At 41.1% G+C, this 13,165-nt stretch overlaps 1 protein-coding gene across 3 annotated transcripts in view; it reads left to right on the plus strand.

Moving 5' to 3' along the window:
• Window positions 1–3,906: 3,906 nt before the first annotated feature.
• LOC121541684 (pappalysin-1-like) overlaps window positions 3,907–13,165 on the plus strand; it is a 136,830-nt gene continuing 127,571 nt past the window's right edge. For all 3 annotated transcript variants that reach the window (XM_041850919.2, XM_041850920.2, XM_041850921.2), the window contains exon 1: window positions 3,907–4,858. In XM_041850919.2, coding sequence (XP_041706853.1) covers window positions 4,468–4,858 — 391 coding nt within the window. In that variant the 5' untranslated portion in view covers window positions 3,907–4,467. The remainder of the gene's footprint in view (window positions 4,859–13,165) is intronic.

Consider the following 13,165-nt stretch of genomic DNA (forward strand, 5'->3'; position numbering starts at 1 on the left):
AGTGTGTTCTGGGTTATCAGTCAGCCCTGGCTCCGTGGACCACGAGCAAGACCAAAGCTCCTGCGGTGGACGAGTCGTTCAGGCATGCAGAAGAGGTCTGGAACGATGCCCACGTGAGGCTCCATCATTACGTACACCTACGCCCCATCATCAGTCACACCTGGACTTCATTACTACCTTGTTTACTTACCATTTATCTAGCACTCTGTTCTGTTAGTCATCAAGTAGAATTGTTTATGTTTCCTTGTTAGACGGTTCTCTTGTTTTGTATTCGTTCCATGTTCGTTATCATTAAACTCACACTGCACTTGTTTCCTGACTCCCTGCGTCTACGTTACAATATCTTAGTGCAGTGGTCAGCTTTATTATTATTATTAGGTGTTTTTTTTGGCCAAAGTTTATAGTAAAAATATTCCCCAAGTATTCCCACAAATACAAAAAGAGACTTGATCGTTTCACAATGTAATCAAGGTATGAAATTATAGTTTATTTTCAAAGAAACCTATTTTTGGGAGTAGTTGTGGTGAATTTGTATTGTAAAAATTATTATAGTTATGTTCCGGCCCCCCGACCATCCGCTCCGACAAAAATCGCCCCACGGCTGAATCTAGTTGTTTACACCTGTTTTAGTGTATTGGCGTCACCAAATCAAGTCTAATCCCGGATGTAGCAGTGCAATATATGTCATCTCTTACTTGTGTCAAGACTCTTCCAAGAATTGAATCCATACCAATGGTCACATGTCATGGGCAACTCATATATTTGTAGTAGCCTAAGTTGAAATGCCCTGCTGAACTATCTCCCTTAAGATGCTAAGCATGCATAACTGAGAGCTGTCATAAGGATTAAAAAAAATTAGATATGATTTACGGTTGTATTTTTTTCACGTGAAATTGTTATTTTCGTTACTATGTAATACATACAGTAGTATAATATAGTTCAATGCACGGAATTACCATTTCCCTGCTCCCCAGAAATAACCAAATGTTTTCTGGAAATTCTCCATGCGTGATGGTTTTCATTTCATCGCTAACTACCATTTTACAACTGACATAACATTACCCAAATGTACTGTGCATGCACTGTATGTCATGGAATGTCATTCTCACCACTTCTTTCCCTAGCGGTGTCAGTGTGATGTATATTTTTTCTTTTTCTGGATCATGCTAAAAAATAGAGGAGAGAGCGTTTAGGTTTGCACTTTACCACAGTGGCAGATTAAGCCCAGTCCATTAATGTATTATGGTTGACAGTGTTTTTTTTTCTGTTTGACTTCAGTCAGTTGTCACACACACACACACACACACACTTTTGCTGTTGGAGACCAGGGTCCTCCCCTCACTCCAAACACATGCATACCGCTGCTCATACTGTCTCTCTCCAAGCTGTCACTCCCCTTCCAGATTGTTCTGCTACATGCAAGTATTAAGCTGTAATCTGTCGATAACGAGTGGCCAGAGAGAAAAGCCCAAATGCCTTTGCATGCATTGGAAGTTAAATGGTAATCCTAAATGCATCAGTTAACCGTCTTTTATTATTCTGACATCTCATGGACGTTGCAGTACAGAAGAGAAACTACAGTACAGATGTATGATCTTAATTTGATCACTATTTTGTTGCTGTGTATTCAAGGTTTAAAAATGCTTCTAAAGTTTGTAATTTCCACTTTAAAATGCATCAACCCCTACACATTTGTTTTTCTTCATTAATTAGAATCCACATAATTCAAATTTCCTGTTGCCGCAGGATTCTTTTCCTGCTGTAGCAAACTGGCTCAAATTAAGATCCTACATCTGTAACTGGACCAGTTCTCATTGTGTAATTAAAACGGGTGGATTTTGATCATCCATCAAGGGCAAGGGCAACAATGGTCAATGCTGACATGAATAATCTGGAATTCTGGCAAATTAGGCATACAGAAATAGCAAATTATCTCCCAATATGCTTTTTCAAGATACAAAAATGATTAAGCAATATAAAACCAGCATTGCACAATTGCTTTAAATTGCTCATCACTCTGACACAATGCACTGGATACATGAAAGCATCTCCTATTTTTCCGTTGTAGTGACAATATCTGGAACAGCATTGTTGTTGTTTTTCTCCCATTGCTCTTATTTCCAACCTTGACCCAGTGTTGACCTAACCTGCCATTAATGTAAGAGGGTTATTGCAGACCAGGGTTGCTAATTTCAGTTCACCAGAAGGCTTAGAATAAATGGTGGGCACAATGACACGCAGCATCACTGGTCATGGGTTAAGATGGGATGCTATCATTCCTGTATAATCTCCAGGCCGTTGAGACAATTGGCTGATTTGAATGTGAGTGAAGCTGCACTAGAAGCGTGCCTGTTCTTTAGATGCAGGTTATAGTGAAATTGAGAGCAATTTCATACCTTATGCACACTGCACCTGTTTTCTCCAGTTGGTACATAGTGAGGAGAGTTGAGTATAAGAATGAAGGTCACTCCGAGTTTTGAATCTCCTGACCGAGACAGATGATGAAACAGTATGCACACATCACTACTCTAATTGTTGGTGTCGTCGGTATAATTGCAGTGCAATGTAACTGCCAATCTTGTGGGACTTGACCGAGAGATAGACTAGGTGTTGCAGGCCAAGACCCAGACCGACACAGAACAAGACTGTATTTATGAGGTCAGTAGAGGTCACTAGACAGCCAGACCATAGAAGAATGGGTGTATCTACTGTATGGGGGTTGGAGAAGTAGAACATTATCCCTCTTCTTTGGCTGAGGTTTCTACTTAACACTTAGTGGTCCACTTGAAAACCTCTACCAGGGTTGTGCTCTCTCTTACCATATGTAATTTCCCCTTCCTAAGGCACAAAGGAAGTATGTGGCCATCTTGCCACGACAAAGTCACAACACTATATGGCTTGTGCTAGGCAAATATTGAATGTCTGTTCCCTCTTACTTTATGGTAGGTGGCAATGTCCAGCTGTCCAAGCATACATTTACACCAAAGAACCCACAGGGTGACAAAAGGGGAAACATTAATATTCCTGACTGTCTCTGGGAAAAGCCATGAAATGGTGCTTGACATTTCTGTCAATTTATGTGGTGAGAATTTATATTTCCAACTAGGGAGGCATTACAATGTAGTTTTGCTGGTGGGAGTGCTGAACATCAACAGCTTTGTTTTAGTGATGCACAATATTTTACCACAGACATAGGTTACTGTAGGCTACAAGCTGGATATTAAAATGGAATTCTGGGTGTAAGGTTTTTTGATGGCTTTGCTGTGTATTGCCAAATCTGACTTCAGACCCCTGGCCTAGCCTACTGGTTGTTACACAATTTGATTGATTACTGCTGACCATTTAAGAGCTAATAAGACATGATATTCAACGTTGGGTTCATGTATTTTAAATAGGAAATCGTATAGGAATGTGATCCAACCGCAACAAGGGAACTGCTGGATGGCCTGTCACTTTCCAGTCTACATCTGTTTTGTGTCAGAATCAGGTAAGATTGTAGAAAATCATTTGGATTGTTTGAATTGTAGCCGCTAGAGGGATACACATACGAATTCCAAACTCCGTAAACAGCGTCCCATCACTGTGTCCCATGGAGAAATGGAATTGCCGCCAGTGTGTACCGGTCTGACATCCCACTTCGCCAAAAAAAAAAAAAAAAAAAGGCCGGAACGTTCGAAACATGATTTGCTCGCTCTTAAGAACACTTGAGAAATTGCTTTAAAGCGGACGCCCAGTGCTGGCTCTCTCTCCAAGTGTCTCTCTGCTTCAGGCAAATGAATGATGATCGCGATGCTTATTACTTTTGCAGCTATCTCTCGCTTTACAAGATAATTTTGTGCATTTCAACTTTTGAATATCAAAAAGCAAGTCAAGGAATGTTTATTTTTTCTTTAATAAAATAATGACAGGTCGGTTTATTATCACTTTTATTTAGAATGTAATGTGGTATTTTGTATACTGTTTTACTTTATGGGTGGGATAAGGAAACAACAAAAAGGTGTAACAAGCGTTTGGCGGACAACTGTGGGTTTCTGCGAGTAGGCTAATTCAGACAACCAAGGAGTGATGGGGGGCATCATCAACAGGATCCCCTCTGATTGATTACTTATTAGTCATCCCTTTGGCTTAATGAGACCCATTGAAAAGGCACAGTGGAACACCTGCATGAATCAAATATTCCTGTGTCCCTTGAATCTCTCCAGAAGAGTCTTACTTTTGCTTAAACGCGGGCAAGGAAAGGGGGTCGTGGCTTAACATTAGCCAATAAGGGGGATATTACAGTATCGCTTCATGGGTTTATTTAGACTGATTCTACGGTTTGACAAGCGGCTGTAAAGAAAAAAAAAACAGAAAGAGAAACTCGGGAAGATTTTATAGAGGAGCATTGTGGACCTACGAATTTTATACTTATCGAATTTATTTATATTCATTGCTCTTTATACATTTTTATCACCTCTTCTCCTGAAAATGAAACTTTTGACTTTTCCCTGGCTGCCTTGCCTGGTGATACTCATCTTATGTTTTGGATCAGAGTGCGGGACTGTCCGGAGAAAGGGGAGATCCAAAAGGGACTTGGTGCGTATCAGGGAGGCTAGAGCCACCTTCCCAGGGGCTTGTGCCACACGTCTGCCCCGGGGCAAACGCTCCTTGCCCGGCATGGAACGACGGGTGCCTCGCCAGCGTCGGCGCTCCTCTCAGGCAGAGGAGAACTCTCCAGGTCGGGTGAAAGCTGTTTATTTTACCGGCAGGGGAGACCAACTTCGGCTTAAGCCGGGCGTGGAGATACCGAGAGGAAATTTTACTCTGGAGATGTGGATCAAACCAGAGGGAGGTCAACGATCTCCTACGGTGATTGCAGGTAGCCTAAACAACTGTCTTAGTACACAAATTAATGAATGATGGGAATGATTTTATTAGTCTATGCGCCCTAAAATTCAAAAGCAAATTTAAAAGTTAAGTGTGAAATCTGTTTATTTTATTACCTCGCACACATTAAGCAATAAAGTGGGCAATTAGATGTTAATAAACCAATTGAATGTTATGACCCACATTTAGCTGTGTAGGCTATTATTTTATCATGCATGTTGTTTTAGCTCAAATCATGCAGGGTTGTCACAGTAAAACATCATGCAGTCGTAACTGAGTTGAGAGTGAGTTCATCTCACAACTGACCCACGCCAATGATGTAATGCCTTGAAAAGTGCAATAGCCTTTGAGAGATTTTGGGTAGATGCACGCATTAGCCTACTTGGGTTTGATCATTCAGATAGAATCTTCTGTCTTAATGAATGCATTTTATATCAATATAAATAACCTGGTATATTTTTCGAAATGTTCCTCATTTAAACTCATGCGCAAAAGGACTCAAATCACAATTGTAGCCTATTTCAAGGTTGTTCGATATTGCCATTTATACCGCATCACTTGATTGACAGGTGATGTCATCGTGCGTAGAAATTGTATTTTTTATGAGGCGTCTGGCTATTTTAAACTATGATGTAATGCTCAAAACTTTGAATCCGTGGGCACGTCACAGCAGGCAAAAGTAGAGCGTGAGAGAGATCCATTTTTATTCTGATCTGTCTAGGGCACCGTCCGTGCCTCAATCCAAAGTGCCTCCCAAATCGACACTTCTGTATTGGCTGCTGAGGTTACAAGACAGTAATAGAGTTCCAGGGTTTTCCCTATTGCGCGGAGGGACGCGCTATTAGCTGCGTCTGGGATTCCTCAAACCTAGACATTTGCGCATAACATTAGGTGACTCTAACATTATAAAAAAATGAAACCGACTATTGGATTGGGGGGCCTTATCAGGACAGTCTAAAGACTGGTTTCAGCTTTGTAAAGTGATGGGAGGGAGACCGTAGCCTGCTTCATCCACGCACAACGTACCCTGTGAATGTTGTGAGCTAGCACCGAACAGACTAGACCAGACACCGTGCTGGCTACAGTCATGTCATTCTGAAATCCACAATGCCAAGTCTTAGACGACATTTCCTTCCAATGTATATACTGTTTATAGATTTCAGTGTCTGTGCCACTGCTTCTGATGTCGATTTGTATGAGATTCGATCCCATTGGCTGCCAACAGGGAGCGTAGCAAACACAACTGATTGCAGATGTGTGCAGATGCATACTACTGTAGGCTACCACTCCGAAGGGTTTTACACACACACACACACACACACACACACACACACACACACACACACACACACACACACACACACACACACACACACACACACACACACACACACACACACACACACACACACATTACAGTTGGTCCAGAACAGAACAGCACTTCTGGCCCTTAAATGTAGGCCTACAAGGAGTGCTAATATCAACAATATGCATATCAATCTCTCCTGGCTCAAAGTAGAGGAGAGATTGACTGCATCACTACTGGTCTTTGTGAGAGGTATTGACCTGTTAAAGTATCAAACTGTCTGTTCATTTAGTTAACACACAGCTCATACACTCATACATACCAAACAAGACATGCCACCAGAGATCTCTTTACAGTCCCCAAGTCCAGAACAGAGGCTAGGAAACGCACAGTACTTTATAGAGCCATAACTACATGGAACTGTCTTCCACCTCAGGTAACTCAAGCTAGCAGTAAAATCAGATTTAAAAAACAGATAAAAGAACACCTCATGGCACAACGTGGACTGTGAAGACACACTCACACACTCTATTCTTAGTAATGTAATGTAGTATTGTAATATTGTAATGTAATAATGGAGCAATGTAAATGTGTATAATGTTTTGTTTGATGTAATGTTTTGTCTCTGTTTGAGCCCCAGGAAGAGTAGCTGCTGCCTTGGCAACAGCTAATGGGGATCCTAATAAAATACTAATACTCCTGGTCCATCCCTGTGTGTGTGTGTGCGCGCATGCATGTGTGTACGTCTATTGTGTATGTGTGTGTGTGTGTATACAGTATGTGTGTACTAGATTTGGCCTGTTGGTGGGGGCAGCCTAAGCCAGCCCCTTATTAAATTCACTCTTGGCATTTCAACTCTTCAGGGAATCCATTGAGAGCTCTGTGACTCAGATAAATGTCTTAGCCTGACCGGGACATGCAGTCTGCTCAGGGGATGTCACATGTATTAACCTCATACCCATCTTAGCCTATCTTATGCATTTCATTTTGTTGTTTGCTCTCGTCAGGTTAAGATCAGTGTGGTTGGAAAAATTTGCTTTTGATGGAAAAGAACAAATGCCCTATCGAGCAAATGTTATGATGCCTAATCTTTTAAATCCAATTGAGACCTCCCAACAATCCCAGGCCTAAATCAGTCCCATCCTGTTGTTTTGACCCAGGCCCAGCTTGTTTTCTACAGCTGTTTCAGCCTTGTTGTTGTTTTTGCCCCGCTTTTTATCACGACACTGCTGTTGTTTTTTTATTGAGCTTGTCATCTCGCCTTTTCATAAGTGAGGGGAGACGAGTAGTACAGTACAGTACAGTACTGTGGTATTTACTTATTGTTTACAGTAAAACACACACAGTGAGACCTCTGAGTGCCAACAAAGTGACGTCTTGAGGACCAGAGATAACTCCTGTTTGATAAACATGCATCTGTGGTTCCTTTTTGGTCTTATTTTCTGGTCTTATTTAATTGCGATAAAAAATATCTACATTGTTGGTTAATGGCTTATAAGTAAGCATTTCACGGTAAGGTCTACAGCTGTTGTATTTGGCGCATGTGACAAATACAATTTGATTTGATTTGATTTATTGACTCTATGGCCTTAAACAATGGCTGGTGGAATACTCAATGAAGTCCTAGTCCAAACCACTTACACAGCCAGCCAGAGTTCCAAGACTCAGGGCCCATCATGTACTTATGTTGCATTGCTGACGTGTGTAGGGCCCACCATGTGCGTACGTTGCATTGCTGACATGTGTAGGGCCCACCATTGCTGACGTGTGTACAGAATGTGTATTTACTAATGCCTGTTTGTTAGTGGTAGCTAGAATGTAACATTTGCTCTGAGACACAGAGAGGCGTTTATGGGATGGGCACTTGCCAGGAGAACTCACTGCCTACTGACATGAGGAGATGTGCCCGCTGCGGTCTGCTTACTGGTAATAATCAGAACAGCTGGGGATGTAAAACTGACCCCTGTATGACACGCACACATACACACACACACACACACACACGTTGTCATTTGTAATGCAGATGTGGTCTATAGAACTGCAGGAGAATGACTCCAGCAGAACAACATGATTCAGGACCTTGAACAGCATTGACAAAATGAGCATGCGCACACAGGAAGTAGAAAGGACCATCAAAAAAGAAGGGGAAAAAAGGAAGCATTCTTTTAAAACTGGATCCCAGGGTAGCGGTAATGGAATAGCTCAGTGTTGCGACTCAGCTGGCTGACCGATTTTGATTTGGGCACTCGTTCAAACATACGCAAACACTCCACCAACACCTGTCACTGAGCAGCCTTTCATTTTACAAAGGAGGATGACTGTTATTGCTTTAGCGTAGCCACTTCGGGCTAACCCTCCAGTCAAAGAATCTGTAACGTTGTCTTCTCCCTATTGTGAAATGTTGACATGTTGTTACAATTCGTCCCGCTTTTGAAAGTTACACAAAGATGGTATTTAAAGAGGAAGGGGAGCCTTGAACTGTAATTGAACTTGACTGAATGCTGCCATGCACTTTACATCCTGATAGCAGTCCATGTCACACATTAGCATGTCATGTTCTGTGTCATAATGTGACATGAACTTTACTTCTGACCTTTTTGCCCTTTTACCCAGGTCACGGAGGCCTGTCCCACATCAGAGAAAGGAAAATAAATAGCAAGACATTGGATCAGAGTTGGTCTCTTCCATGACCAGCTGTAGACAATAAATGCCCATGTTGGCAGATGCATCATTTGATAACAAAGCAGAGAGGCACTTAAGTGCTCTGCAGGTTTAGATGTGAGATGATACATAACTAATGACATATAACATCTAAGATTACATACAAATACTTTGGGTAATGAGATAGTTGAGTATTAAACTTTAATACTCACTCTAGATTTATAGTTTTATAATACATTTGAGGAAAGCCACAGGACATACAGCAAAGGGCTACATGTAGTCGCTCATCTCTTGATTTCAGACTGTAGAAGGAAACTTAAGGATGGTTTGGGGTTTCTGTTGAGGTAATCTATGGCTGGAAAATGCTGGGAAATTACAATGGTATTTCCCCCAAGCTGTCGGTTACTGTATAGGTTTGACACATAAGAGATCATTTGCATATTACAAGATTCTCTTTTTAATCATTAAACGTAATGAAAAGGTTTGAAGTTAATTACATTGTTGAAAGATGTCTCAAGTTAGTTATAGAGCAAAATGTAATTGACTTGTAATTAACTGTCATTTGTCTGGGGGTTAAAAGGTGTTCAGCTGTGGGATGTGTATTGTGTTTAGAGTCTAAAGTATCAGTGGAATCTTCCAACATGTCAAAAACCCAGTGTGACGCTCACTTCACTTTGTCCGTACACAAAGTCCCTTTCCCCGACTTTCAGAGCCCAAACATTTCAAAAGCAAACGTAAAGGGCATTGTTCCCTTTCTCCCTGCTTTTCATCAGATTTCTCTGACGTTTTCTCACTCTTTTTTCTGTATGAGTGTGTTTTCCTTGGGGGAAGACAAATGGCAAGTTCAAGCAAGGTTGACTTTGAACCTGACACAAATGGCTTTTAGCCGTAGCGTCAGTGTGTGTATGCAAATACCTGTGTGTGTGTTGTGTGCCCCATCCATCCACAGAGCAGGTTGGGTCTGGAAAAGTGTACTATATTAGATTAATTGAGCTTGGCAGAATTATGACAGCTGTTTACACTAGGAGCCTTACACACATTTTAGAACACCTTTTAGCCTTGAGTGCACTAGCTGACAGATGGAGGGTTTTTTCCTTCCACTGTAGTGGAAACACTAAGGACGTCACACTCAATACGGCTGACCTTGACGTTGAACCCCACTATGCTCTTTGAATGGCTTTGCCATTAGAGTATCCCCCTGACTCTTACTGTATGTATGTACATCTGATTAAAAACATGTTAAAATCCTTAAGGGTATTATTGAAGCACCGCTGCATCAATCTAAGTGAGATCATAAAAACATCTGCATCAAAATCCGTCAGTTTAAGCTAGAGATATCAGTTTTTTGCATGGGCTGCGTCTCAATCCACCGCATCCGCCTATGTCGGCCTTCCTCATCTGCGGTGGAAGGTGGCCGAGCTACAGCAGTGTTTGTCAGACCATGAGAATTCCCGAAAATCATTATTCTCATGAAAACGTCTGTAGCCTCCAAACAGTTTGGCCTGCATGACCACTCTATGGAAAGGGAAGACTCTCACAAATGCGATGGTGTTCTCCGTTTTGCTCTATGACTCGTCTGAAGGTAACACATACAAATGAAAGTGTTGTGTCAACACAAATACAGGGTTTAATATGTGTCCAAAAAAACGTGCTTCTATCTCCTAGATATACAGTGACTTGCAGAAGTATTCATCCCCCTTGACGTTTTTCCTATTTTGTTGCATTACAGCCTGTAATTTAAATGGATTTTTATTTGGATTTCATGTAACGGGCATACACAAAATAGTCCAAATTGGTGAAGTGAAATGAAAAAAATAACTTGTTTCCATAAATTCAAAAAAATTAATAACTGAAAAGTGGTGCGTGCATATGTATTCACCCCCTTTGCTATGAAGCACCTAAATAAGCTCTGGTGCAACCAATTACCTTCAGAAGTCACATAATTAGTTAAATAAAGTCCACCTGTGTGCAATCTAAGTGTCACATGATCTGTCACATGATCTCAGTAGATATACACCTGTTCTGAAAGGCCCCAGAGTCTGCAACACCGCTAAGCAAGGGCCACCACCAAGCAAGCGGCACCATGAAGACCAAGGAGCTCTCCAAACATGTCAGAGACAAAGTTGTGGAGAAGTACAGATCAGGGTTGGGTTATAAAAAAATATCAGAAACTTTGAACATCCCATGGAGCACCATTAAATCCATTATAAAAAAAATGGAAAGAATATGGCACATCAACAAACCTGCCAAGAGAGGGCCGCCCACGAAAATTCACGGACCAGGCTAGGAGTGCAGTAATCAGAGAGGCAACAAAGAGACCAAAGATAACCCTGAAGGAGCTGCAAAGCTCCACAGCGGAGATTGGAGTATCTGTCCATAGGACCACTTTAAGCCGTACACTCCACAGAGCTGGGCTTTACAGAAGAGTGGCCAGAAAAAAGCCATTGCTTAAAGAAAAAAATATGCAAACACGTTTGGTGTTCGCCAAAAGGCATGTGGGAGACTCCCCAAATATATTGAAGAAGGTGCTCTGGTCAGATGAGACTAAAATTGAGCTTTTTGGCCATCAATGAAAATATCTGGCGCAAACCCAACACCTCTCATCACCCTGAGAACACCATCCCCACAGTGAAGCATGGTGGTGGCAGCATCATGCTCTGGGGATGTTTTTCATCGGCAGGGACTGGGAAACTGGTCAGACTTGAAGGAATGACGGATGGCACTAAATACAGAGAAATTATTTTCAGTTTTCCAGATTTGAGACTGGGGCGGAGGTTCACCTTCCAGCAGGACAATGACCCTAAGCATACTGCTAAAGCAACACTCAAGTGGTTTAAGGGGAAACATTTAAATGTCTTGGAATGGCCTAGTCAAAGTCCAGACCTCAATCCAGTTGAGAATCTGTGGTATGACTTAAAGATTGCTGTACACCAGCGGAACCCATCCAACTTGAAGGAGCTGGAGCAGTTTTGCCTTGAAGAATGGCCTTCAAGTTGCCTTCAAGTTCTGTTTTTTTTTGTCTTATTTCTTGTTTGTTTCACAATATAAAATATTTTGCATCTTCAAAGTGGTAGGCATGTTGTGTAAATCAAATTATACAAACCCCCAAAAAATCAATTTTAATTCCAGGTTGTAAGGCAACAAAATATGAAAAATGCCAAGGGGGTAGGACAGACACTTCAAAACTTTATTCCTTATGATACATTTTTTTACTGGTCTTTTTTGCCATTTATGAATGTGTTATTCAATGTGTTTCTATGGGCTATGGTAGTAAATGCCAAATTTAATATTTTATCAAATAATGTTTTTATATACATTTTTATACCTAAAGGGGTCCTAAAATTCCAAATCAAATAGCTAAATGATCCATGGTATGACCATCTGAAAACAATTCCATATGTTAGCTTCGTACCCCCAACCTACACCCATCCCCCCCCACTATATTTGCCGTGCAAAGACAGTGGATTGCATTGGGTTGCATTGGATTGCATTTGTCTGCTTTGGACAATCCTACTTGTTTGAAAAAGCCCTGAAATCAACGCAGATCTCTTTACTGCATTATGTGGATGGGGAAGAACATTAACTGTTCCAACACGTATGCACACATACACACACCCATGTGAAAAAATGTATGCACTCACTAACTGTAAGTCGCTCTGGATAAGAGCGTCTGCTAAATGACAAAACCTTTTTATAAATAAATGTGGTTTTCGGACACGTGTGAACAAATTACACGAAAATGTGTACATGAGTTAGACGTGGTTTTCAGACGTGAAATTTCACATGTTAATTAATTTTTTCACCACCTCCAGTTACATCTGGTCTCCCATCCAGGGACAGACCAGAACCAACCCTGCTAAGCTTCAGAGACAAACCAGCAGTGGGAAGTGGGATGCAGGGTGCTATGTCACTGGAATTAATGTGCCAAAACTTGCAACTGGAAAAAAGGCAGCAAAAGCAAAGGCCAGGGTAACATAATCAAAGACAAGGAAAATTTTATTATCATAAAAACATATATATACAGTGGGGAGAACAAGTATTTGATACACTGCCAATTTTGCAGGTTTTCCTACTTACAAAGCATGTAGAGGTCTGTAATTTTTATCATAGGTACACTTCAACTGTGAAAGACGGAATCTAAAAAAAAAATCCAGAAAATCACAGTGTATGATTTTTAAGTAATTAATTTGCATTTTATTGTATGATATAAGTATTTGATCACCTACCAACCAGTAAGAATTCCGGCTCTCACAGACCTGTTAGTTTTTCTTTAAGAAGCCCTCCTGTTCTCCACTCATTACCTTTATTAACTGCACCTGTTTGAACTCGTTA

This window comes from Coregonus clupeaformis, chromosome 27, assembly GCF_020615455.1.
Source record: "Coregonus clupeaformis isolate EN_2021a chromosome 27, ASM2061545v1, whole genome shotgun sequence".
In the NCBI taxonomy this organism is placed as follows: domain Eukaryota; kingdom Metazoa; phylum Chordata; class Actinopteri; order Salmoniformes; family Salmonidae; genus Coregonus; species Coregonus clupeaformis.